This window comes from Pituophis catenifer, unplaced genomic scaffold (genome assembly GCF_029215685.1).
Source record: "Pituophis catenifer annectens isolate HBS135680 unplaced genomic scaffold, rPitCat1.0.hap2 SCAF_1, whole genome shotgun sequence".
Taxonomy (NCBI): Eukaryota; Metazoa; Chordata; class Lepidosauria; order Squamata; family Colubridae; genus Pituophis; species Pituophis catenifer.
In genome coordinates this window covers 177,979,835-178,006,929 of record NW_027256881.1, presented here as the reverse complement: position 1 = coordinate 178,006,929, position 27,095 = coordinate 177,979,835, and the positions used below count along the sequence as shown (strand labels likewise).

Here is a 27,095-nt window from a genome sequence, read left to right as displayed (position 1 = left end):
TTTGGACAAAGCAGGTTAGTCCTATCCTTGGGAAGGGGAAAACCATTCTTTCAGAGAATAGCTTTTCAGGGAAGGGTAAGGAGGTGTTTTTTTTTTTTTTTTTAATGAGATCAAGTTAAGGAGTTTGGTCTCCACCTTTGCCTTCTCTCAATATGCCTCGGTGCTCTGGGTGCCACCACCAGGGTTGGAGGAGCTAAACTGGACGAAACTGGAGAATGGAAGCCAGGATGCCTTCCACCTTTTCCAAAAAAAAGTGACCTCCTTGTTGTACTCACTGGACAGTGTGAAGTGGTAACAGAAAATGCAGTTTGCTTATTTGGAACCCTGGGAAGATTGGGTAACTCTTGGACAGAAATGGGATTATTTGTGAGAAGCTCATTATGTCTGCTAATACAACCAGCATGGTAGAAATGGGGTTATTGTTAATCCCTGCTGGAGAGCACCAGACACCTCCTGTGTATTGGCACCAAATGTAGGATTGGACACACCTATTACAGACTGTGGCCTGATTTTCTTAGGTGATTTAGTGCAGCTGAACTAGATTCGGAGGCTCGACAAATTGAAAAAGGCAAGCATACAAAACAGTTTGTGGTAAGCAAGTTCTTTGCTTGGCCTCCTGTGTATTGGACCTTCAGTGGCAATCATTCAACCAGAGTGGGGGAGAGGAGGAAATGCATACCTCTTGGGAAGAACGCCCCTGTCCTTAAAACCCAGAGTTAGCTGCTGAGAAGTAATATATAATTCACAAGGCCATGCTGTTTCATGCAGATGGTGACATTGAAGCATGACTGACAGTAGAGAAGCAAAAACTCTGAAGTCCATTTACTTTCTTCACTCTGTTCTCTTTCCTGTGGTCTCCTGAAATTCTAAACATTAACAATTTCCCCAAATGGAAAACTACAGGCACTGTATAATTTTATATAGTGTTTGTTGTAGTTTCTAATTTCAGCCTTTTGCTTATGTATCTATGCAGCTGAGGCAACATTTCCCCTGTCTTTTTCTTCCCCAATTTATCTGAAGGGCCATGAGGTCATCCAGTGCATTTGAGTAATCAGAAGTTTGTATAAGCAAGAGGTATTATTTTCACTGGATAACGTTCACAGGGTGGAGTGTGGGGAATACACCAGTAGCTTTTTTGGTGTTCCTTGATTTAAAAGAGTTTTCTTACTCCTCTGTGTCATGTGTCTGTAGAATAAAAGCATCCCCAGAGGCTAGAAGGAGGAGCTGGGAAACAGAGCCTGTGTTCAGGAGCTTTCTTTATTATGAAAAGCCTCCTGTTCTCCTCAAGGTTTTCACCACTACCAAAGACCTCCTTTTTAATATTGTTTGTGTGCTCCTCCCCATGCTATTTAGGCTGGATACCCCTAGAGTCCCACTCCCAACATGAAACAGCATGGTAAAGCAGGCATGAATTCTCCAGGTTGTCCATGTGTCTTGGCTGTCCCAGTTAAATTAGCAGCAGTTAGCAATGCACCAGTAGAAAACCCCTTGCCAAATGTCGGCTGCTATTAACTTGACTGCAGAGAACTCATATCGCTTTGGATCATGATAGCTAAAGTTTTGTTCCGTAAAGCAAGTTAGAAAAAAATAGGTTAAACTAGATTGGAAGCAGCACAAGAAGGAGAAACTAAAGCTGCTTGCTTGGCTTGGCTAAGCCTGATTGCAGGGCAAGGGGCACATTGTTTAGCAGTTCTCAAGACATGGCCATTCTGTCCACTATATTTTCCTCACATTAAAATGTTCTCCTGTCATTGGATATTTCCAAATATGTGTAGGGGTAGCTGCTAGAAACAATACACGTACAATCACACTGCTCAAAAGTATTTGTTTTGTTATCTGTTTCCAGCTGTGGTCATATTTGAACCAAAGCTGTAATTCAAAGAGAGAGCTATTTCATTTAATTCTTGGGTGTCTGCACTTTTCCTTCTTTCATTATTTCTCATTCCTTCTGGGAAATTGCTTGAGGCATGCAGAGAGGGACAGTCCCCTTAGGCTGCCCTGAGGGGACATCATCTGGTGGTGGCAATGAACCGCTGTGCAGTTTTGTCCCTTTTGATGGACACAGTAAAAATAAAAACAGTGTGCTCTACAGCCATATTGGAATGGCATTGTTGAGATTCTTTAGTATGCATTTAGTTGTGTGTATGATGCAGATTTCCCCCCTAAGCCAGTAATGAAATAATAAATCAGATTTGTGGCATTTGTAAGATGAAATGTTTTCTTGAAAATTAAATCACCCTCCTGGGCCCATTGTTATATAACTAAGGGTTGAAAGTGCTTCCTCGCTCAAGATGTAATTGTTACCAGGCTATTTGTGGGCCAGTACCACAAAAACCACCACTGCTGATTATTGCTGTCTTTAATTCCAACGGCTTAGCTTGCCATGAAATGTTGAAGGAGACAGGGAGGAGATGAAGGCAAAGCCAGGAAAGAAAGACATGCAGAAAAGACGTGAAGTGGGGTGTGGACATGCAGTTTTGTGGTTGGAACGGAAAGAAGAAATGTTAAGATGTAATCTGAAAGCTATTCCTTGCTAAACCAGAGGCTATATGTGTGGGCCTAACGTGGGACACGTAGACCTTTTAGACCAGGCATTGTTGTTGGACAGGGTGGATACTTTTCTAGGGTGCTATCTTGTAAAAGAGCATGCTCAGGATACCCTATGGCTATCTAACTACCTTGTAAAAGGTCAAAGATGGCTTAGTAATTTTTTGATTGCTTCTCCCTCAATTTAGGTTGGAGAGTCAACATTTAGGCAGATCATCTACTTTAGACTACAGGTAATTTTATTCCGCAGAAATAAATGAAATAAATCAGAAACAGAATTGGTGCTTCTGTTGCTCCTAGATTGAAAAACAAAAAACTTAAAATCAGATTTGGTAGTCATAGTCTACTTGCATTAGAATGCTACTGTTACATTAAAATGTTAAATTAGGACTGGAGAAGATTGGCTGGAATTTCTTCCTGATGAAATTCCCATGTTGTATGATCTTGAGCCAGATCTCTTTTTGGTTTCAGCTAAATTAAGAATAGTTGAAAGAGATCATGAAAAATGTCCTGGGCAGGAAAGGTGGGACAAACATGTAGTAAATAAAATAAATATTGTTGCTTAAAAAAACAAAAAGAATAACTATTTTCTATTTGTGAATTTCAAGACAGATTTTAAACTCCGAGCATGTTCAAAAGCCAAGGTGTTTGATCTTGTTGAATCTTGCCAGGTAACTCCCGAAATAGAATAGAATAACAGAGTTGGAAGGGACCTTGGAGGTCTTCTAGTCCAACCCCCTGCTTAGACAGGAAACCCTACACCACTTCAGACAAATGGTTATCTAATCTCTTCTTAAAAACTTCCAGTGTTGGAGCATTTACAACTTCTGGAGGCAAGTTGTTCCACTGTTTAATTGTTCTAACTGTCAGGAAATTTCTCCTTAGGTCTAAGTTGCTTCTCTCCTTGATTAGTTTCTGCCCATTGGTTCTTGTTCTACTTTCAGGTGCTTTGGAGAATAGTTTGACTCCTTCTCCTTTGTGGCAATCCCTGAGATATCGGAACACTGCTATCATGTCACCCCAGTCCTTCTTTTCATAAGACTAGAAATATCCAGTTCCAGCAACCGTTCTTTATGTTTTATTCTTGAGTCCCCTAATCATCTTTGTTGCTCTTCTCTGCACTCTTTCTAGAGTATCAATATCTTTTTTACATCATGGCGACTAAAATTGGATGCGGTATTCCAAGTGTGGTCTTACCAAGGCATTATAAAGTGGTATTAACACTTCATGTGATACTGATTCTATCTCTCTGTTTTATGCAGCCTAGAACTGTGTTGGCTTTTTTGGCAGCTGCAGCACACTGTGACTCATATTTAAGTGATTGTCCACTAGGGCTCCAAGATCCCTCTCACAGTCACCACTATTGAGCAAGGTACCACATACTGTATACTGTACCTGTGCATTTTGTTTTTTTTTGTCTAAATGTAGAACTTTACTTTTTTCACCATTGAATTTCATTTTTTTAGATAGCGCCCAATGTTCAAGTCTGTCAAGATCCTTCTGTATCTTAAGCCTATCTTCTGGAATGTTGGCTGTTCCTGCTAGCTTGGTGTCATCTGCAAGTTTGATGAGTTCCCCATCTATCCCCTCGTCCAAATAATTGATTAATATGTTGAAGAGCACTGGGCCTAAAACAGAGTCCTGGAGTACCCCACTGCATGCCTCCCTCCATGTAGATGCAGTTCCATTGAGGACTACACGTTGAGTGCGATTGGTCAGCCAGTTACAAATCCATTTGGTGGTGATGCTGTCTAACCCACATTTTTCTATTTTATCAAGTAGTAGGTTATGGTCTATTTTGTCAAATGCCTTACTGAAGTCCAAGTAAATTATATCGACAGCATTCCTCTGGTCCACTAGTTTTGTCACTTTGTCAAAGAATGCAATTTGATTAGTGTGGCATGATTTGTTTTTGACAAACCCAGGTTGGCTTTTGGTTATTACTTTGTTTGCTGCTAGGTGTTCACTGATTTGTTGTGTGATTATCTTTTCCAGAATCTTCCCTGGTATTGAGTTCAGGCTGATAGGTCAATAATTTCCTACATCTATTTTTTTTTCCTTTTTTGAATATGGGAACTACATCCACTCTTTTCCAGTCCTCTGGAAGTTCCCCGGTGCTCCAGGATCTTTGAAACATATAGTTCAGTACAGGGATGAAATGCAAAATTTTTTGCTACTGGTTCTGTGAGTGTGGCTTGGTGGGGGTCATGTGACTGGGTGGGCGTGGCCAACATTTTTTTTAACGTTTTAAAGCATTTTTACTATCTATTTGCCAGAACTGGTAGTAAAAAAATGCTTTAAAAAAGTTTTTTAAAAAGGTTCTGATGATCACGTGGCATAGCTGTGATTGTCGGAACCTTCCTCTTTTTTTTTTTTTTTTTACTTTTTAAAGCATTTTTTTACTACCAGTTCACCCAGACTGGTAGTTTTTATCACTATTGGTTCACCTGAACTGGAGCAAACTGGTAGCATTTCACCCCTGGTTCAGTGGTTCTGAGATGACATCTGCCAGTTCCTTCAGTACCTTGGGGTGTAATGGCTTTCCTCACTCCTATTTGACATGGTAATTATGAAGGGAGGGAGAACAGTTGGCTGTTCTCTGATAAGTACCATCCTATGAAGACTTTCTCAAGATAAATGACAACCAAGCACTGAAGCATAGTGATCACTATTATGCGAGGTTTATCCAGTTGTACTGAATTGTGTAATTCAGAAATAGAGGAACTATTGGTGAGAAAAGGCATTACCAGGGACAAAGAAGGAAAAGAAGTGTATGATAGTCAGTTGGACTATAGTCATTCCAGTTTCAAATTATGTATTTTCCTTTTTTTTAAATCAAAGGCAGGATTACTAAATTGGAATCTAATAATCCCTGTGAGTCCTGTTAGACTAACTATGGAAGAAAGGAAAGAATTGGAGGCACTTCTATTTATTTCCAAATAATCTGTTTTCTGTTTTAAATATTCAGGGGAATAAAAAGAAATTTTGTAGATGGGCCCCATTTATAACTGTTCTATTTTCCTGAACTGTCTAAGATGTGAATGTATTGCTATTTGAGGTTGATGTTATTATGCACGCTAAATCTAAATATCCACATCTACAGTAAAACAAATGGAAAACAGAAAACCACAATATAATTCAATCATCAATTACCAGAACAATATATTAAAGTGTTTTAAGATTATCACCAATGTCACTTGCTGCCTTTATTTTAGATTTTGGATATTTTTATCTGTTTGTTTGTAGCTCAGCCATGCGGGGGCCGCTTGAATTCCAAAGATGCTGGCTACATCACTTCACCTGGCTATCCACAAGACTACCCATCCCATCAGAACTGTGAGTGGATCATTTATGCCCCAGAACCCAATCAGAAGATCACCCTCAACTTCAACCCTCACTTTGAAATTGAGAAACACGATTGCAAGTAAGCAGTTCCTTTTTTTTTTTTTTTGTCTCCTACTGCCCCTGTCCTTGATTTAGGGAAAAAAATCCAGTCTGTTCCTCCTGATTCTTGGCCTCTCTTCATTCCCACTGTATGATTAGCGTAATATCTTTATAAAAACTGATACTGTGATTGGAGGAATTTAGATAGTGTGGATGAATGGGAGGTTGAAACTCTGAAGCTAAAATTGATGGTGCCATTCTGCAAAGTTGCAAGTAATATATCACACTTGGAATGTAGCTATTAAGCAAAAATTTCTGATAAGCCATTAGTATATCTTACACTGCATGCATGAGCACAGATTAGAGGTCTTATTCCTACTCTTTGCTACATTGCAAATAAGCACAGAATCAGGGAGATGGGGAATGTGTGAATCATATTCTGGTGCCTGACATGGCCATGGCTCTCAAGGTCTTTTTTCTGTCTTACTGAGCATTTAGTAACTGCCTAAACAGATACACAATGCTAGTATTTTCAATTTCCTTATATTTGTTCATCCATCAGAGGTAGAAAAGAAAAAGCTACTTTAAAAAAAAAAAAGATGCAGGAATAAGAGTTCCTGCTTCAGGAATCAGAATCAGCTTCATGGTTTGGTTGGGAGTCTGTGTTTTTTTCACATAGGAGCAAATCTATTGGTAACATATTTAGAATCATACTAGACAATCCATGCCCTGTTAGGTTAGTGTTTCAAGAGCTATTCTGTTACCTAAACAGAGAAACAGAATGATCCCTGGTGGGCAAAAAGCCCTGGGAGCAGGGGTGACTTCTGAATTCCTGCCAGCTTCCCCAGTGACTTTGCTGTGGGAAGCTACAGGGAATATCACAAATCATTCCTCCTCCTCTTCAGCTGACCCAAGGAACTGCCTGCCACTTTGCTGGGGGGAAGGGAAACTAAGAGAGCCACAGACTGCAAGGAAAGGTAATTTAGAGATTAGTTTTGAAAATTGCAAGATGTGTTGACATTCAATTCATAAGACAGTAAAGCACAGAAATTGAAGCTTGGAAAATGTAGCTTTTGGTCCTGAGCAAGCCCTATATTTACATGTTTGATAGGAGTTAACATAATTGGTTCTGTTGTTCCAGTACGGTCGATTTACGATCACAATCAAGCCCAACATTTTTGTTGCTAAGTGAGACATTTGTTAAGTGAGTTTTGACAACCTATCTTGTAACAGTTGTTAAGTGAATCACTGCCGTTGTTAAATTAATGACTCGGTTATTAAGCGAATCTGGATTCTCCATTGACTTTGCTTGTCAAAAGGTTGCAAAAGGGGATCACATGACCCAGGACACTGCAACCGTCATAAACATGAGTCAGTTGCCAAGCATCTGAATTTTTTCACACGGTGCTGCCATAAATGTGAAAAATTGCCGTAAGTCACTTTTTTCAATGCCATTGTAACTTTGAATGGTCACTAAATGAGCTTCTGTAAATTGAGGACTACCTGTATAGCCAATTCCCATTGGTGGATACTTAGGTGATTTTGTATAATAAAAAGACTAAAGAAAAAAGGGATTATTTTTTTATAGCGTGACGATGGCGTTTTTGTTTTTGTTGTTTACTCAAAAAGGCTACAATTGGATTTCCAGTAATTGGCCAGGTACAAAACTATTAATGTTGATAAAATAAAATATTGATGGCAAGTGCCACTTCTCTTGCAGTGGAGAAAAATGCACCTTTCCTAACGTTTCCTCTCCCATCTGGTTAGCAAAAAGAACTATAGAGTCTTTCGGCAGCTTGTCACCTCGGTTTGGTTATTCGTGTGCTATACATTTTTCATAAGTAGAGAAGTGTTTGCTCCCTGCCTTCAAAAATCAGACAGATTCTACAGCACTTGGTGAATTGCAAAGCCAGGGAGCTCGATGTCCAAGAAAAACAATTAGCAGCTAGTAAGAAATAATTAACTGCTTCAGTGAGCACCATTAAAAGCATGAATTAATGAGGTAGCCCCTTGGGTTTTATAGCTCTGTTTGAATGTCTGTGGCCTAGAGGCTGTCTAAAATATTTTGCTTTTCTTGAATGTCTAGATCTGATCCTGCAGTCTTTTCATGTGGTTTTAAGTCCTACTTATTTCTGAGGGGGTGGATAAATTGAATTGATGTGCTGGTTGATGATACAGCAGTTTGATTTTTCCAAAATAATAATTTCTCCTGTAGGTGGGGAGAAATGCTAGGTTCACATTTTAATGTAAACCTAGTTAATTGATGCTTCTGTACTATTGTAATTGTGTTAAAACGTAATTATTCTTTGACATTCATATATCTTTAATGAAAATTCACTCAACTGTGCACAAAATGCTTTCTGATTAAGGACATTTCTTGTGAAACACACATAGTAGGGGAAATGTGCCTAATCTTTGTTAAGTTTTACATTTAAAAGAAGAAACTGGAAAAATAAGAACAGAGAAATTAAATTTATCCTTAAGAAAAAATAGTGTAAATTCACATAACTGACATAGCTTGAAATTGCTTGCTTAGATCCTTGTTGGTACATGTTTAAACTGTTCAGTTCATTTTGGAATGAAATTATTTTTGTTGTCTTGGTGGCTATCCAAGATTGGTTTTGTTGGACCTCTCAATGTCTTTTAATATTTTTTTTAATATTGATAGTTTTATAGTCCTTGTTTTCTCTAGCACTTGGAGCAGTTTACAAGGGTATCTGCCATCACCTTGAATGAAAACAGCTAGGGATCATTCTGCATGAAGGAAATAACAAGCTTAATTCAGATATTATACTTCATCATGGTTTGTTCTAAGTAATAGCTTTCAAGCTAAGCTGCAAAGCTTTAGAACTGTGTTCTCTTTTTGCTGGTTAGCTCTATTTTGGTAGTTGCAAGAAAATTGCAGCTTCTTGTGAATTAGAAAATAATGTTTCTTCTTCAAGTATTTTTTTTTTAAGTTGGAAGAAGTGGGGGAGGTGTATACATGTTGCTATATCCACGCTCCTTGGGGATAAGGTCATCATGCCTGTTTGCTGAAACCCCGGTCCCCCCCACTCCCAGTGCCCTCCTGTCTCCTGGTGGACCAGTTAGTTACTATTATTTTGCCCAGAAAGGAAAGTGTCACTGAGTCCTTTGCAAATCATCAATTATGTGAAGGCCAGATGTGGTGCAGTATACAGTGGGAACAACTGTATGTGGCAGTTCTGTGTTAGAGTCTTCTGGAGGCAGAGTAATGGCTTATGATTACCTTGCTAATTGATATATCTCATCAAATGATATATCTCATCCAATCAAACAAACAAACAAACTCATTTTTACCTGCAGCTACATCTTCTGGTTTATTGACTGGTCCCAAATTATGGCTTTCTTCTATTCTTGGCTGAATGAAAGATGAATGAAAGATATCAAAATAGCAAGGTCAGGTTTGAAGGGGGAGGTGTATTTCGATTGACTTGAATATCAGTGTGACTCCTAATCCAGCAGACTTGTATCATATGGAGAAGTTTGGTCTTGGTCAAATTAATATGACTGTCCCTCCCATTCAATCCTCCAGCTGAGATACGAGGTTGAAGAGCTAAAGCAACAGGTTCAGATGTTTACTCTGCTTTCATTTCTGCTAACTCCCTGTCCAGGTACTTCCGAAGAAAAATAAAAGTTTAATATGATAAAATTTAGGATCCAAATGCAGCATTCATTCTGCCTGAGAATCCAGGAACTGCAATAGCAGTTGAGTTATAATCAGCCAGATATCTTGTTCCATATTTAAAGGGAAAATAATATGCTTGTCCTATAGGAGAATTGGCTTAAATGCTTAGAATGAAAGAATTTGCAGCAGTGTATTCATGGGGAGAATCACACATCTATTTTATATCAGTAACATTTTATCCTGGGAGGCAATCCTCTAATTTATTATTCTTGCAATGTCACTTCTTCTCATAATGTCTGTGTGTATGTGTGTGAGAGGGAGGGAGGGAGAGGCATTGCTGGCAAGGCAATAACCCATTAGCCATTTTAAAATAATTAATCATGGGAGAGGCGTAGTCCAGCATGGGAGAAAGGAAACACACACCCTAAATGTAAATCAGCATGCAAAGAAAAAAAAAGTGGGGGGGGATGGAAGCAGTGAGTGCATGAAACAGTAGAGAAATATTTTGGAAAATAGGGCATTTTTGCTGTTATTTGAGAATTTCTTACAAAGTACATCAGTAGCCAGATTTTCACTAAAGCTCTTTAATCTACTTATTGGGAGGATTAAATCCACACCAAACTTTATAAAACCTCTCTACTTCTAAGCAGGCTTGCAGTGATAGATTTTGATCTTGGAAAGTAGAATATTCACTTGCACAAAACAATTTAAACAATTCTACAGCCTAACAGCAGCTGCTGTTTTATTATGTAATTGGTTGAAATTTTGCTTATACATAAATAATGGGATGTCCTGCATTAGGACTGTAATATAATTCTATGTAATTTGCATAATGTCCCAACATAGTCCTAACTTAATCTTTCACAAATAAATGATCATAAATTTGTTGTGGTTAGGCCTTTAAAAGCCCTCCGTGATTTCAATTAATTTTTAAAACATATTTTTAAGCACTTTTCCTAGAAAGTGCCTGCTATTTCTTTCCCTTTGCCTTCATGCATTGAAACGTCATTACTCCCAGTGATGCCATGTATATATTATCCATGCAAAATAGGGCTGCACAACTCGTTCCAGTTCCTGGTTGATCTTTGCCTTGGAATGGCCTTTTAGCATCTGCACTTCTCAAAGTATATAAACCAAAATCAAGAAAAAGCAAATAGTCAGAACAGAAGTAAAACTGTTTTAATTTAAATGGAATTCCAATTAAGTTAATTAAAATGGTTAATACGTCTGTTTCTGAATATTTTCTTCCTTTGATCCCATGAATGGAATGTGAGAAAATTTGTGGGAGAGTTGCAAATCTCCAGGGTCCTCAGTTTATATCATTGGTTTTAATCAAAGCAATCTTTTACTCTAGAGCTTATTGAAGTGTTATCCAGAGAACCTTGGGGTTTCATGAGAACTGGACAGACAGACAGGCAAAAAAGAAAGGAAGGTTCAATAAAGGTTTAATATTGGGTCTTGATCAGGGATTCTGGGGAAGGGAGATTTACCAGGATGATATCCACTGTTTGAAAGGATCTGTTAATGGATCTGGATCCATTTAACTTACAGAAAAGATGAATATAGCCACAACGTATGATAGTAGTTTGAAGGATGGTCATAAAGAAAAAGGAGTGGAATCATTCTCTGCTGGCCCACATAACAGAACAAGAGCCAGTTGATTAAAATGAAAAGAAGCTGATTTAAGCTACATGTCAAGAAGACGTGTAGAAGTGGAACAACCTGCCACATTAAAGAATGAATTTTCCTTCCTAGAGTTTTTCAAAGTGAGACAGGATGGTCATCTGTCACTGATGTCCTAGTGGGGCCTGTTGGACTTTAGGAGTTTGTGACAACCCAGAATTCTTTGTTTCTGTGATAATCAATGAGGCTATGGTGTAATTTTGGGGGGGACTTTCCGGTTGCTGCCAAGAATTCTTCTGAGCGGGGATCCCTGTAAGCTTTTCTATGCTGCTATAAAGGATTTAGTTATTCTCTGTCTTGTCATGACGTTTTTTGTAGAGAGTAATGTCTCCCTGTAATTTTCAGTCCCTCAGTAAATTGATGCTAGGCAAACATCAAAACATAGCTTAGTTATTTTATGATGATATAGTTTTTTCCCATGATCCATGGCCGGCCAGGGTCATACATGTGACTGCTTCAGGAATTATGAATTAATAGCAGCAGAAGCAGTAACAGCCAGATGATACTGGAAAAATAGTTTTAAAAAGGGAATATGTTCAAAAGTGTTTTGCAGAAAATATTTTTTCCCAATCCCAACGACTAGTGAAAAATCAAAACCAGGATTCTTTCCTTCCTGGCTTCCTTATCTTCAGATTTACTGATCGCAATCATGGGCTGAAGAATTAAAAGCAAAAGAGAATTAAACCAAATGTATTATTCTGTTTCCCATATGAACCCACTTTTGCTTATTTATATGGAGACCCATTCATTCATCCCAACAGTCCGTTAGGAACTGTTAATTAGGAAAATTAGGAAGAAGCCCCCTTGCCTTGAGGCCTTCCTTACCATGAAAGGAATCATTTGGCCCTGTTAAAGCGTCTTTGCTGCTCCCTTCCCCCCAGCTTTGTTTCTGCTTGAGGAAAAAGCACTTCAATTTGGGGAAGTACTTCCAACCCCAAGGAAATTGTCGTCCTTCCGTTATCAACGCCCAGGGTGTGCTGCGATAGGCACAGTCAGGAGGTTGAATGCTTGCTTTTTCTGAAATGAAGGCTGGAGGCTGAGCTGTCGTCTGCCCTGCTGCTCTTTAGAGGCATCGACACAGCAGCCAATTGAAAGCAAAAGGGGAAAGGGAAACAGAAGCACTGATTAGAAGCGTGCCAAACTATTTGGAAATAATGGTAATAACCCAAGTCAGCTTGCCATTTCTTACTCTCCATGCAGTGAGTGCAGCTGCTGTTTTCCCTCTTGCTCTTCTTCAAGTATCCATGCTGGGAAGGGGGGGTAGGTAGGTATCTGCTTGTTGAATTGGGAAGCTGCATCTCATTGGAAAAAGAACAGACTGTTGTGGTGTTCTATTAGATTAAGCAAAGTACATGGCCTTGCCTGTGCCAAGGTTCATTGTTGATCTGGAAGGAGACTTGAACTTGCGGAGGCTGAACCACCCCCGCCCCCTGCCCCCCCCCCCGAGTTCTCCTTGGTCACGTAGCTGGTTATAATGGCTGCTTCTCATTTCTTTGACTCTGCCTAGGTTGGAAAATTTGACTCTGAAACCTCATCAGTATGTGAATCACTGCACGGAAGGCCTTCCTTTTTCATTCACCCACTCCCTCCCAACAGCATCTTTCAAGTTCAAGTTTCAGTTTGGAATCCGTATGCATGTATTCTCTTCCCCAGTCCCATAGCCCTCCAGTGTCTGAATTAATGCTGCTGAAATATGTGTCTCACTGCTCCACGCTGGGCTACTCATCATGCGGAAAGATCATATAGGGCATTCAGATAGTTTTTTGTTTCATGTTGGTATCGTGGATGTGGGGCAGACTTTCTCCCACTGCAAAGAAATTGCTTCAATGGAAGATTGGTTAAAACCAGCCCAAAAAGTTTTCTCTGTCATTATTCAATTTTGTTCAATTGTGAGTAACCCAAGGGACATCCTGGCATGGGTAGCTCTGTGCCTTCCTCAATGATAGCTTACATCCCCCTCTGGTGGTGACATGGCAGGGAGGGCATGCAGCCTTCTGAGACTTCTCTCTCCCTCCTACAGGGGAGAGAGTGAGTGGCTGAACTTGAGACAACTGTGAAGTTGTCACCAGGTTTTTAAATTCTTAAATGTGTTCACCTTGAACTGAACTTCCTCTTTTGCTCTTGGTTGACAAAAATAGAATGCTGTGTGAAGAATTCACACAGGGAAATCACACAAATCATTGCAGAATACAATGAACCCACCTTAAACGGCCAGGCCAGTGAGGCTTCAGAAAACTGGTTTTAAATGTAATCAACGCTAGATGTATTATGCATTGTACCTTAAAATTGGTCTCTTGATCCTGAAAAATAGATCAAATGCCTCCAGAATATATTAACAGCATTGATTTAAAATCCAAACTCTTGTTCTCTCATTATGCTAACATTATTCCTTAATTATTCCATTGCGTTTAAAGCTTTTAGTTTTATAGGGGAAGTGCAAAATTTTACAGAAGGTATTCTGCATCCTAAAGGCAATCAACTGGAATACCAACAGAACTGAATTAATGATAGTTCTGGAATTAAAGTCATATGAGGGATATGGACTAATTTTCCCAAGCTAAGATCTTGCCCACTAGATTTCTTACTCACCTTAGAAAAGCATCTAACTACCCTGGACTCTGTTTCAGCAGAGAATTGAATGAAAATGAAGCAACCAGTGTTTCTTAGTATTTTTGCTTAGAAATAATGTTCTTTCATATTAGAGTTACCGGTAGTTCTAAGTAAGTTTGTTTAGTGTTAGTGTGTACAACCTACAGATTTTGCTGAGGGTTATGATGAAATAGGCTATGTCAAGAGTTTCTTAGCTATCTCTTGGATCTATTTTCTTTATACTAATGAAAATTAGGCTGCTTGAATTTAAGGGGGAGAGCCTTCTCTGTGGGGGCACCTACTATCTGGAATGAGCTCCCCCCGGAGATACGGAGGATCCCGGATCTGCGCACCTTCCCCTGCGCTCTTAAGACCTTTTTATTCCATCAGGCTGGCCTGGCCTAATCTTTTCCCTTTTTCCCTTTTTAAAATGTAAATTTTAATCTGTTTTAAATTATTGGGGTGTTTTAAATCTGTCTTGAGCCAAAATTGTTTAATTCGGTTTTACTTTGCTTTTAAATTTTGTATTTATGTGTTTTATCTGTGGCTGTTCACTGCCCTGAGTCCTTCGGGAGTAGGGCGGTATATAAATCAAATAAAATCTAAATCTAAATCTAATTCACTAGAAGAGGTTTCCTCACAGAATGGGAAAATCTTTGAGGGAGCCATAACTTTACAGTCAAATAATCCAGAATAACCATGAAACAAGAGTCATAAAAAGGCCATAAGGCCAAGATCAAACACAATGCATCCTAATTGTGATCACAATTTAATAGCATTCAGCTACTTTCATTGAGAACTGAGAGGACTGATCTGCTATTAGAAATCAGCCCCACCCCATAGGGCTGCCCAGGCCTTTAGTCAGGATGGCGGTTCTTAGCTCAGGGTTCCAGATGACATAAAACAATACATGCCCAACTCTTAGTTTGATCTCTAGAAAAGCTTCCAGGGCCAAGCATTATAAATGATGGCCCTGAGGTATCACAATAGATTTAGATCATTGTCTTTCCCTTTTGTATCATCAAGGACGGACTGAGCCAGACAACCCCCACCCCCCCCAAAAAAAACCCTAGGTCTACCCAGAATTTCAGATGGCCAATATTTATTTAGGCTTCCACAAAGGCAAAGGCAAACCCCAAGCAAAGAAGCACACTGGGCATACAACAGGAAACAAGAACATCTAAGAGGAGAAAAGAGCATGACATATATTGGGTTCTGAATTAGGATAGATTGTAGGGTGGGGAAACCAAAAGTAAGCATGCAGATTCTAATTTTTGAGTCAATAATTTAACTTCTTTGTTTTTGAAGTATGGGTTTATAAGAAAAAATATGCTAAACTTCATAGGATTGTTGGTAGGAAGACTTAGCACTATTATATTTCTGATCCCAATCTTATACAGTATCTCTGCTTAGGAATTGAATCACTAGGATATTGTAGATAAGCCAGAACGTCTGAGCCAACATTTATGAAATTGGGACAGTCATATATTTTCAGGACTTTTGGTGAAAATGGACAGTGATGATATGCAAACAAACAATACATTGTTGCTTGCTAATTTTATATAACAATCTACAGGGAAAGAAGAACATAAATTTTGAAAAAAAATTCTGCCTGTTTTTATATTGCCTCAGTGGAGGGAAGCAGAAGTGAAAATTATGAATCATTGAAATACAGTTCTGACTTGACTATATGCTCACCAAAATATCAGCTGATAATTAATAATAGATCTAGTGAGCGAGTGTTGGCTGTACTTTTTTCCCCCAGTCTTGCAACCAGCCACAGTCAAAGAGGCAGCCATTAATGGATAATTAATAGCATTGTGAAGATTGACAAAATAATAATAATAATAATAATAATAATAATAATAATAATAATAATAATAATAATAACCCAGATGAACCAGATCCTAAAAACACCTGAAAATGATGAATGGATGACAACTGGAAGGACATTTTTGATCCAAAAAGATAAAGAAAAAGGAAAGGACCCTGGAAACTATAGGCCAATCACCTGTTTGCCAACAACATACAAGCTTCTTACTGGTATCATTGCAAACCAAATCTATGGATACCTGGAAAGAAATAACTTGCTTCCTGTAGAACAGAAAGGATGCTACAAAAACTCAAGAGGAACAAAGGATCAATTGCTGATCGACAAGCTAATCCTAAAGAACTCAAAGAAAAGACGAACCAACCTGTTCATGGCTTGGATAGACTATAAGAAAGTGTTTGATTCAGTTCCCCATAGCTGGATCAAGAAATGCCTGGAAATCTTAGGCATCAGCAGCAACATACAAAAATTCATGGAATCTTCAATGAACCTCTGGAAAACGAAAACGAAACTTATGGCTAATGAAGAAGAACTGGGTGAAGTTGAAATTAAACGAGGCATTTTCCAGGGCGATTCCCTTTCACCCCTACTTTTTATACTCTCAATGCTACCACTGACAATCATTTTGAAGAAGATGAACTGTGGATATGAACTTGCAAAGAAAGGACTGAAAATCTTGCACTTGATGTACATGGATGATTTGAAGCTGTTTGGTAAAACAAAAGCTGAACTGAATTTATTAATTGAAAATACAAAAGAATTCAGCCAAGACATCGGTATGCAGTTTGGAGTTGACAAATGTGCAACAATAGCAACCAAAGCAGGCAAGATCATAGAAGAGGATGGAATGGAACTAGAGAATGAAGAAATGATAAAGGCAGTAAAATCAGAAGAAGGCTACAAGTACTTGGGGATTTTAGAAGCCTCTGACTTAATGCATAATAAAGTCAAGGAATTAACTTCATTAACATTCAGAGAATTCGTAAGATATTAATGTCCAAATTGAGTGGAGGAAACATCATAAAAGCCATAAATACCTGGGCTATACCTGTGATTAGATACTCTGCAGGAATAATTGACTGGACCCAGATGGAGTTAGACAATTTGGACAGAAAAACAAGGAAGCTTATGACAATGAATCATGCCTTGCACCCTAAAAGTGATGTTGACCGATTATATTTACCAAGAGCAGAGGGTGGTCGAGGACTCCTACAAGTAAAGCAGACTGTGGAAGAAGAAAAACGCAGCTTGAATGATTACATCCAGAAAAATGAAGAACCAATGATTAAGGAAGTAAATAAAGGAGGCCTTTTAAAAACAACTAAAACAAAAGCAGAATATAAGAAAGAAGTAATTGAGCAGCGAGGTGAAAATTGGAAACACAAAGCTCTGCATGGCCAATACTTGAAAAGTATTGAAGGCAAAGCTGACCAGAAACTAACTTGGAACTGGTTAAGATCAGGAGTACTGAAAAAAGAAACAGAAAGCTTTATTTTGGCAGCTTAAGAACAAGCCCTAGCCACAAACTGCATGAAGGCAAAAATCAACATATTACCACCAACAGCAAATGCCGCCTCTGCAATGAGAAAGATGAGACAGTCGACCACCTGATCAGTGGGTGCAGCAAAATTTCACAAACTGACTACCTACAATGCCATGACTGTGTTGCTAAGATCATTCACTGGAAATTGTGCCAGAAGTTTGGATTTGAGTACAGCAAAAACCACTGGGAATATCAGGTTGAGAAAGTTTTAGAGAATGAGAAACTCAAGATCTTGTGGGACTTTAGGATTCAGACTGACAGGCACTTGGTCCACAACACACCTGACATAACAATAGTTGAAAAGAAAAAAGTATGGTTCATTGACATTGCAATACCTGGTGATGCACGGATTGAAGATAAGCAGCAAGAAAAAATCACAAAGTACCGGGACTTGCAAATTGAAGTTGAGCGACTGTGGAAAAAGAAATTGTGTGTTGTCCCGATTGTAATTGGAGCTCTTGGAGCAATACCCAAAGGGCTACCCCGCTATTTAGAAATTCTAAATTTGCCGGACTTGAACATTTTGACTCTACAAAAAACCACCTTACTCGGAACAGCTTACATCCTCCGATGATACCTTAACTTAACAGTTCCTAGGTCCTTGGTTAGGACTCGAGCTGCTGAGCTATTAACCAGCCTCAAAGGTTGTGAATCTCACTAAAGATTAACCAATAATATAATAATAATAATAATAATAATAATAATAATAATAATAATAATAATAATAATAATAATTTTACTTATATACTGCCCATTCTCCCGAAGGACTCAGGGCGGTGTACAGCCAGAATTAAAATACAAATATACAATATCCTAGTTAAAATTAATTAAAATCATTAAATAGTTTTGGCTGAATTTTAAAACCCAAAATTAAAACCCAATTTAAAATCATTCAATTTGACAGCCCCGCCTGTCGGAACAGTAGGGTCTTGAGGGCACAGCAAATAATATTTGCATAAATTCTTTAAAAAAATAAATGCATCTCTATAAATTGGACAGCTGATAGACATATAAACAATGCAATAGAAACCCCCCCAACTCCAAGTAAAAACTCTGAAGCAAACATTTTTCAAAGTTCAATTTACTAGAATAGGTAAACTGGCACATCTGGGAAAACCCGAATCTGAGAGGTCTGGGTTTTCCCTCAGTAAATCAAAACCCCCAAAACTATCCCCTCACTCCTCAGTCGATCACATGCTCCAATCACCATCCTTCCCATCTCGAGACAGCACTCCGACCACTCCTTCTGCAGATGCAGGATCGGCCTGACCTTGACCGACAGGAAGAATGCTATTATGTCTGAAGACAACCCCTCTACTAAACCCCCGCCTCCAGGGGTGGGTTCTAAAATTTTTTACTACTAGTTCTGTAGGCGTGTCTTATTTTATGGGCGTAGTTTGATGGTCATGTGACAATTCTTTAGGATTTTGCAGAGGTACTGGTCTACCAGGCTTTTAACTGCTTCCAGAGCCGTACCGGTCTACCCATTTGTTTTTGGAGCATATCAGTCTACCCATTTTTTTTGGGAGCGTTCCGGTCTACCTATTTGTTTTTGGAGCACACCGGTCTACCACTGCCTTTTACCGCTGATCAGCTGTAGGGTGGCCCTTTGAAGCGGCAAGAGTTTAAACAAGTTTTTGCCCCTCTGCCACCACCGAGAGCATCGGAAACCACTTTCAGGCAGCTTGTCCTCAATTGCCAATCTACCACCACCGAGCGGTAACGGTGGTGGTAGATTATAAGGAGCGGATCGGTTCTAGCCGATCCGTTGGGAGGCTTCTTGGCTTCTCAATTTAAAGCTAAGGTGTCTTGTTTCTCTCTCTCTCTCTCTCTTCTTTGTCAAGTGAGCCCTGATTTTTTCCTTCTGGCCGATCAGCTGGGACTCGGGAGGCAGTGAATAGATTGGGGCCAGGGCCAGGCAGAGGTGCTATTTACTGGTTCTCCAAACTACTCAAAATTTCCACTATCGTTCGCAAGAACCGGGGAGAACTGGTAGCAACCCACCACTGCCCCCCTCCTATTTTCCCACACATGAGAAGGTGGCAGCATAGAAGCTTCCAGCCTGATATGGCTTCCAAAGCTGACAGCAACTTTCCACCCCTCTTAAACCAAGATCTCTAATATCCTGTATGAGATCCAACTTCTTGTTTTATAATATGGGTAGCAGTCAGCTTGCTTCTCCTCCCTACTCTACTTCCCCACCTTTCCTTGCTGAAAAAATTAATATTAAAGAGGTAACTTTTAATACAGTAAGAAACTGGAAAGTATGGAATTTTATTCAGGAATCAATTAACAATATAAAACTATTTGTTAAAAATTACACCACAGTTCTGCTACAATGTAATTTAGGATGCAGATGATATCTAAATTGAAAAGATTTTTATTAATAGCATGTTGAATAAAGAACATTTAGAACTTCATGTATAAAATGAAAATAATTTATGCAAAAGGAGGCAGTTGAACCTAAGCCTTTCAATGAATTAAATATGTGTAAGAAGCACTTAAACTTCATTGAAAGATACACAGTTGCACTATTACTAGAAAAAGAAAGAAAAACAGGGCAAATTATTATGCACTGTAATACCAAAGAATGTTAAAAAAAAAAAAAGACAGGATAGACTCTTTGAAAAATATTATGCAGGAAAATATGGTAATGAAAAAAACAATCACCACCAGAATTCTTATGTTTTTATAGAGCTTAAATGTTTATATAGAAGCTTGATAGAAGGAATACCTGAAAAAATCTATATCATATTATATCAAATATTTATTTTGTCCAACAATAAATCCTTCAAAATATCTAAGTTCAAACAAAATGTAATTTTTGGTCCTGTTGGCTTGGCAAGCAGAATGCCGTAACTATTTGTAATACTTTGATTCAACTACCAACACATATTTTCAGTCGGTGTTTAGAGATCTGACATATACTGGACTCTAGTAATTATAGATGTGTTTATATACAATGGATAAAGACTTTTCTATGAAACATGTGTAAACTCATTTCACTTTTAAATTAGGGTTTTAATGTATGATGCTTTGGGGCAAAATGTTGATTAACATAATTGATAATAATATTCATTACGACAACCTGGCAGTAGTGAGGCAATATTAAAAGGGTCTTATCCACGATTAACAAATAAAACAAGACAAAGAAAAATGTTGGATTGATGTTTATTCAGCAGAAAAGAGTTTTCTGTACCGTTAATTTTAATACACTGCAGAATATTGGAATAAATAATCTTTTCTAAAACTGGTTGTTTAGGAAAAATCTTTTACTTTCAAAGTGGCATTGATCAAGGTTATCTTTTGATCATATTGTTCATAGTCAATTTAAAAATAATTGAATTCCACTTTTCGTTGATTATGTTTGAACTACCACTATTAAAATTTATTTATTTATTTATTTATTTATTTATTTATTTATTTATTTATTAATTAATTAAATTTTTATACCGCCCTTCTCCTGAAAGACTCAGGGTGGTGAACAGCCAGGATTAAAATACATACAATATGAAAATTAAAATAATTTAAAAAAATAATTAAATCAATTTGGCTTCCCCAATTTAAAACCCCTTACCCATAAAATTAACCAATTAAAAATTTTAAGCCAGAATTTCACTTCTGAATACTGACTATAAGATTTTTGCTAAAATATTAGCTAATAGACTAATGCCAGTTATGCAACAAATAATTCACAATGATCAATCTGGGTTTATAAAAGGTAGACAAATGAGATATAATGTTAGACAAATTGTAAACTTATTGGAATATTTGGAAAAACATAATCAAGTCCCTGCAGCGTTTATATTCTTGGATGCAGAGAAGGCATTTGATCGTTTGAACTGGCAATTTTTGTTTAAAATAATAGAGAAAATGCACTTTGGGGAATATTTTACACAATCAATTAGAGCGATATACCAACAGCAATCAGCACAAATCATAGTTAATGGAGGTTTAACAGAGGCTTTTAAAATTGAGAAAGGAACAAGACAGGGGTGTCCTCTGTCCCCACTATTATTTATTTTGACTTTGGAGGTACTATTGAATAAGATACGTGATTCACAAAAATTGAAGGGTATTGTAATTAGACAACAAGATTACAGATTAAGAGCCTTTGCAGATGATTTGGTTATTACCTTATCTCAACCTATAGAGTCGGCTCCATATATATTGGATATAATTAATCAATATGGGAAAGTATCAGGATTTAAAGTTAATTCACATAAGACAAAGATGATAGTTAAAAATATGACTACATTTGAAAGAGACAAATTAGCAAGATTAACAGATTTTGAAATAGTTAAAAAGGTTAAATATCTAGGGGTATACATAGCAGCTTCAAATACAAAATTATACAAAAACAATTATGAGGTACTTTGGCAGAAGGTACAGAAGGATATGGAAAATTGGAAAAAATTACAGTTGTCTTTATTGGGAAGAATTGCAGCAATTAAAATGAATGTTTTACCTAGATTTTTATTTCTGTTCCAAATGATACCTGTGCTTAAGAAAGATGAAAATCTGAGAGAATGGCAGAAAGGTGTTAATACTTTTATTTGGGCTGGGAAAAAACCCAGAATAAAAATGAAAATTATACAAGATACACGTGAAAGAGGGGGTCTTAAAATGCCTAATTTAAGATTATATTATGAAGCAGCGGTTTTATCACAAATCAGTGATTGGTTTAATTTAACTGAGGGGAGAATTTTGAATTTAGAAGGTTATGATTTGTTATATGGATGGCATGCCTATTTGTTATATGACAAAAAAGTGGATAAAGTATTTAAGGTTCATATATTAAGAAATGCTTTGTTAAGGGTTTGGAAAAAATATCAATATAAGTTAAATTATAAGATACCTTTATGGGCAAATCCTAGACATGCAATAGAAAATATAAGTATAGAACAAAAACAGGAGGTGATTACCTATAAAGAGCTTCTTATTATGGAAAGGGGGGTAATGTACTTGAAATCTTTAGATATACTGAGAGAAGAAGGTATAACTTATACATGGTTTCAGTATGGTCAACTTCAAGCTAGATGGAAGGAAGATCAAAAAATTGGCTTTGTGCAAAATGAGGAGAATCTGGTAAAACAAATTAGAGATCAAAAACAAATGCATATTAAAAGGTTGTATAATGCTTTATTGGAAATAGATTCTGAGACGGAATTGGTTAAAGACTGTATGATTAAATGGGCACAAAATTTTCAAGAGCCAGTAATGATGGAAACTTGGGAAAAGATTTGGATTAGAAATGTGAAATTTACACAAGCACAAAATTTAAGAGAAAATTTTTATAAAATGTTTTATAGATGGCATTTAGATCCTAAAAAATTATCATGTATGTATTCTAATGTGCAAGCTAAATGTTGGAGATGTGACTGTGATGATGCAACTTATTATCATATATGGTGGACTTGTAGAAAAATCAAAGCATTTTGGATAAAGATTTGGTGGGTGATGCAGAATATTCTCAAAAAGAGACTGAAATTTACTCCACAGTTGTTTTTACTGGGTATAACTACGGACTGTACAGTTGCAGAGACTAAATTGATTTTGAACTTGATAACAGCAGCAAGATTGTTGGTAGCACAATACTGGAAGAAGGACTTTTTGCCTACTATTGATGACTGGATATTGAAAGTAACTAATTTAGCTGAAATGGCTAAAATTTCAGCATATCTGAAGGATCACACACAAGAAAGGTACATACAGGACTGGAGAAGATGGATAGATTATATACAAAATAAGTATCAGACCAAAAAATATCAAATAGCTTATGAATGATTTCTTTTATTTGTATAAGCGTTATATAAGTGACATTAGAAGTATTATGTTTAAGAAATAGGATTTTATATATGGGGGGTTAAGAATTTTTTTTATAGGGATGTTAGTTTAATGATTGGTTATGCAATTTAGATTATTGTTAAAGATCAATAGAAATACCTTGTGTTCTGCTCTGGGAAGTCGGGGAGGGGGAGGGGGGTTGGGGGGGGTTGTGGGGAAAATATGTTTGTTTTTAAAACTTTTTCAATAAAAAAAAAAAAAAAAAATTTTAAGCCAGCCTGGCTTGCTGAAATAAGAAAGTCTTCAGCGTCCGGCAGAAAGTACGGAGGTCTGGGATCAGTCGTATCCCTGGGGGTAGCTCATTCCAGAGGGCGGGTGCCCCCACAGAGAAGGCTCTCCCCCTGGGGGGTCGCCAGTCGACAATGCTTGACCGACGGCACCCTGAGAGACCCTCTCTGTGGGAGCATATTGGCCAGTGGGAGGTTATCGGTGGCAGAAGGTTGTCTTGTAGATACCCAGGCTCTAAGCCATGGAGCACTTTAAAGATGAGAACCAATACCTTGAAGCGCACTCAGAAGACCACCGGAAGCCAGTGCAGCTCGTGCAGGAGAGGTGTTACATGGGAGTGCCATGTCGTCCCCATAATCACCTGCGTGGCCGCAGTCTGGACCAGTTGGAGCCTCCAGGTGCTCCTCAAGGGGAGCCCCATGTAGAGAGCATTACAGTAGTCCAGGCGGGAAGTAACGAGGGCACGAGTGACCGTGCATAAGGAGTCCTGATCCAGAAAGGGGCGCAACTGGCGTATCAGGCGAACCTGATAAACCCCCCCCCTGGCCACGGCCATCATATGCTCTTCTAAAGACAGCCATGCATCCAGGAAGACGCCCAAGTTACGAGCCCTCTCCATGGGGGCCAATGACTCGCCCCCAATAGCCAGCGATGGCACCAGCTGGCTATATCGGGATGCCGGCAACCACAGCCACTTGGTCTTGGAGGGGTTGAGTAGGAGCCTGTTCCTCCCCATCCAGACCCGCATGGCCTCCAGGCATTTCCTCACATTTGAATTTGTTTGTTAGAATGGTAGAAATTTCAGTCTTGAACAAACTTGATATTGAAATTCTGGCAGAAAATGGTGGTTGCACGTGAAAGGGAAAAAAAATTAAGAGATATAAACTTGCAAAATCTAGAGATAGAGGAAGCACAACTTTCCAAATTTTTAACTATTATGATACAAATTTAAAAAATGACATTATTGAGGTGAAATGCTATATAATATCTTGGTTACTTATTAATGTACATAACACGGCCATACTTTACTCAAATATTTATACGGTTGCTACTTTTAAATATAAAATATAGGACAGTTCTAACTTCAAGGGTCTATTTGCTATTCTTCATCTGTATTCAACTATGTAAAATAGGAATAGTCCTTCATTATAAATAATATGAAATTACAAACAAGGAATCAAACCATTCAATTATTTGGCTCAGATTGAACTATAACTGATGGTTATAGTTGGCTTTGATTCAAGTCAAAGGTTCAGTGATCAGTTGGTTTTCTTTTCTTTCATATGAGAATATTTACATGAAATATAAAGCATATGATTTACATCAGTCATGGTGGGACTATTAGTTTTAATAGTTTTCCTGCCCCAATTTTAGATTCTGAGATAAATTCCTATTTCAAGCATATTCTTGTTCGGTTTATTTTATATTTGCTGCTTCCCTCCACCCCCTCTGTTCTATTGTGCCTGATTTTCAAAGTCTGCCTGGACAAGTATTTGTAGCTTTCTTGGCAGGGATTTTCAGAAGTGATTTGCCATTGCTTCCTTCCAAGGCTCAGGAGAAAGTGACTGGCCCAAGGTCACCCAGCTGACTTCATGCTCAAGGTGGGATTAGAATTAACTGTCTTTTGGTTTCTAACTGGATGCTTTAACCACTACACCAAACTGGATCTCATTTGCTGCAATATATGGAAAACATTTGAAGTTATACATTATATTTCCAGCCAAACTAAGAAGACTAACGTTTAGTGATTGTTTTGTTACTTGGTTGAATTTTTATTCTTATTTTGGGTCCACCTCCTTCTCATTCTATTTTGATTCAGCATTAAGTTTTAGTTCAGAAAAAAAAATATTCTGTAAGTCGCATTCTTTTTCAACATTCTTTTAAAAGAAGTTCAATGTTTCATATCATATATTTATTTTAATGCCAAAATCCTATGCATATTTCCTTGGCAGTGAGGTTCATTTACTATAATTGGGGTTATGTCCAAGTAAATGTATATGTGACTAAGTGAAGTAGGTAACTAATTACTTTGCAAGCTTACATTTTTGTATGGGGAATAATATACAAGGTATAGCTCTGGCTTAACATGCTTATATGAGGCAGTGCAACTAGCATATATCTCTATTCCAGATTTACTAAGTGATGCCATCAAAGGGTTTTTTTTTCCTCATTATTTAAAGGTTGTACAGTTCTGCATAGGCATAACTCTAGCAAGATCAAGTGACTGTGACTTTTTAGGCATTGTACACTCATGTAACCCTTCTCCCCCATGAGCTTTGTTGTGGGGCATTGGGCTTCTGGGTATACATGGTTTTTCATGGTAGAAAGCCAGGTTATCTGTCAGACTGCCTGTCTCCATTAATTTCTAGTCATTCTACTAAGTCTGACAGATTGGTCATGCTCCAGGCCCCTTCTATTACATAGTGGCATTTGATGGAACCCAGGAAGCATTGCTTTTTTTTGGTCATGCCTTACTCTATCCAACAGTATACTCTCTGAAATTTGGATGTCCCTGACCCTGCTAATCCTTTGTAAGGTGTTGACAATTTGATTTTTCTTCAGGCAGAGTGCCAGGAGGCTGAATGAGCCAGTCTTCAAGAAAGCGACTGGGCAGATTATGACTCACCCCGAGTTCAACACATTGTTTTAAATTGTTCTTGATTATTTTGTGGTTGCTTTTTAACTGGTTGTTAGCCACCCATTGTCACATGGTGAATGGATGGCCATATAAATTGAATAAGTAAATAAATGTTTTGTAATTTATCATACAACAAACAAACTTTTTAAAAGGGCAGATGTTCAAAATGGGATTCCCTGGTAAGTAAACAATCCAGATATTGCATTATAAAACAGATTCAGTTTTAGATATTACAACTCTATCACATTTATATCTGGCCAATAACTGATATTACTTAATCTCCCACTGGAGAAATCTGTTGGTAACCACATAGGCAATTGTTAGTACCTATTATCTAATAACTATAAAATGTTCATATTTTAACACACCTTTGTATAGAATTCTTCCATGTAATCATTGCATATTCCGGCTTCTTGAGGATTAAGGTGTTTTAACTCAAGAAGATTTCTAAATATTGACACTAAGATTATCCTTTTAATGTCTGATCCTTTTGCAATTTCCAACTCATGGAGTCTATAAAATTAGTGCAAAGGTTGCTTTGGCAGGATTTGTGTGGTATGCGCATATGCACATGTGCATACATGAAATCCAGTGATTAAGGGCATGATGTCAAAATATTGTGTGCCATAATATTTTAGTCTTCTGTTTTAGAATACAATACAAGTAGTTGCCGATTATGTTTTCCTTCTTTCTAAACATCAGAATAGTTTTCTCCATTTTGTGTACCTCTAGAAGGTACAGGGTTAATGGAAGAAATATGAAAACATAGTAGTATATGATATATTCACATTATGAACTAGCAGTAACAAGAAAAAAACAATGAATGAATAAATGAATGAATGAATGAAATACAATATAAATAATATAACTGAAAACAGGTCAGGCTGCAACTTTTAATCAAACAGAGATTAACTTTTTTGTCCAAAATAAACTGAATTTTAAACATTTTCTAAACATACAAAAGACAAGAGTAATCCAGTTTGGGTTCATGAATGTGTGTTTAGTTTTTAACAAGTAGTGGACACCGTTGGACAGAGACTGAGATTAGAACTTTCAAGTCAGAAATTTTACAGGTGTCTTTTGAAAACCAACTGCTCAACAATAAGTGCTTCTGCCAAAGTTGACTTCTTTGTTTTTGCTTTTATTTCAAACCTTAGAG

General features: G+C 37.7%; 1 protein-coding gene across 4 annotated transcripts in view; it reads left to right on the top strand.

Moving 5' to 3' along the window:
• NRP2 (neuropilin 2) overlaps positions 1–27,095 on the top strand; it is a 207,475-nt gene that overhangs the window by 31,387 nt on the left and 148,993 nt on the right. For all 4 annotated transcript variants that reach the window (XM_070933220.1, XM_070933219.1, XM_070933223.1 and 1 more), the window contains exon 2: positions 5,794–5,971. In XM_070933220.1, the coding sequence (XP_070789321.1) occupies positions 5,794–5,971 (178 nt within the window). The remainder of the gene's footprint in view (positions 1–5,793; positions 5,972–27,095) is intronic.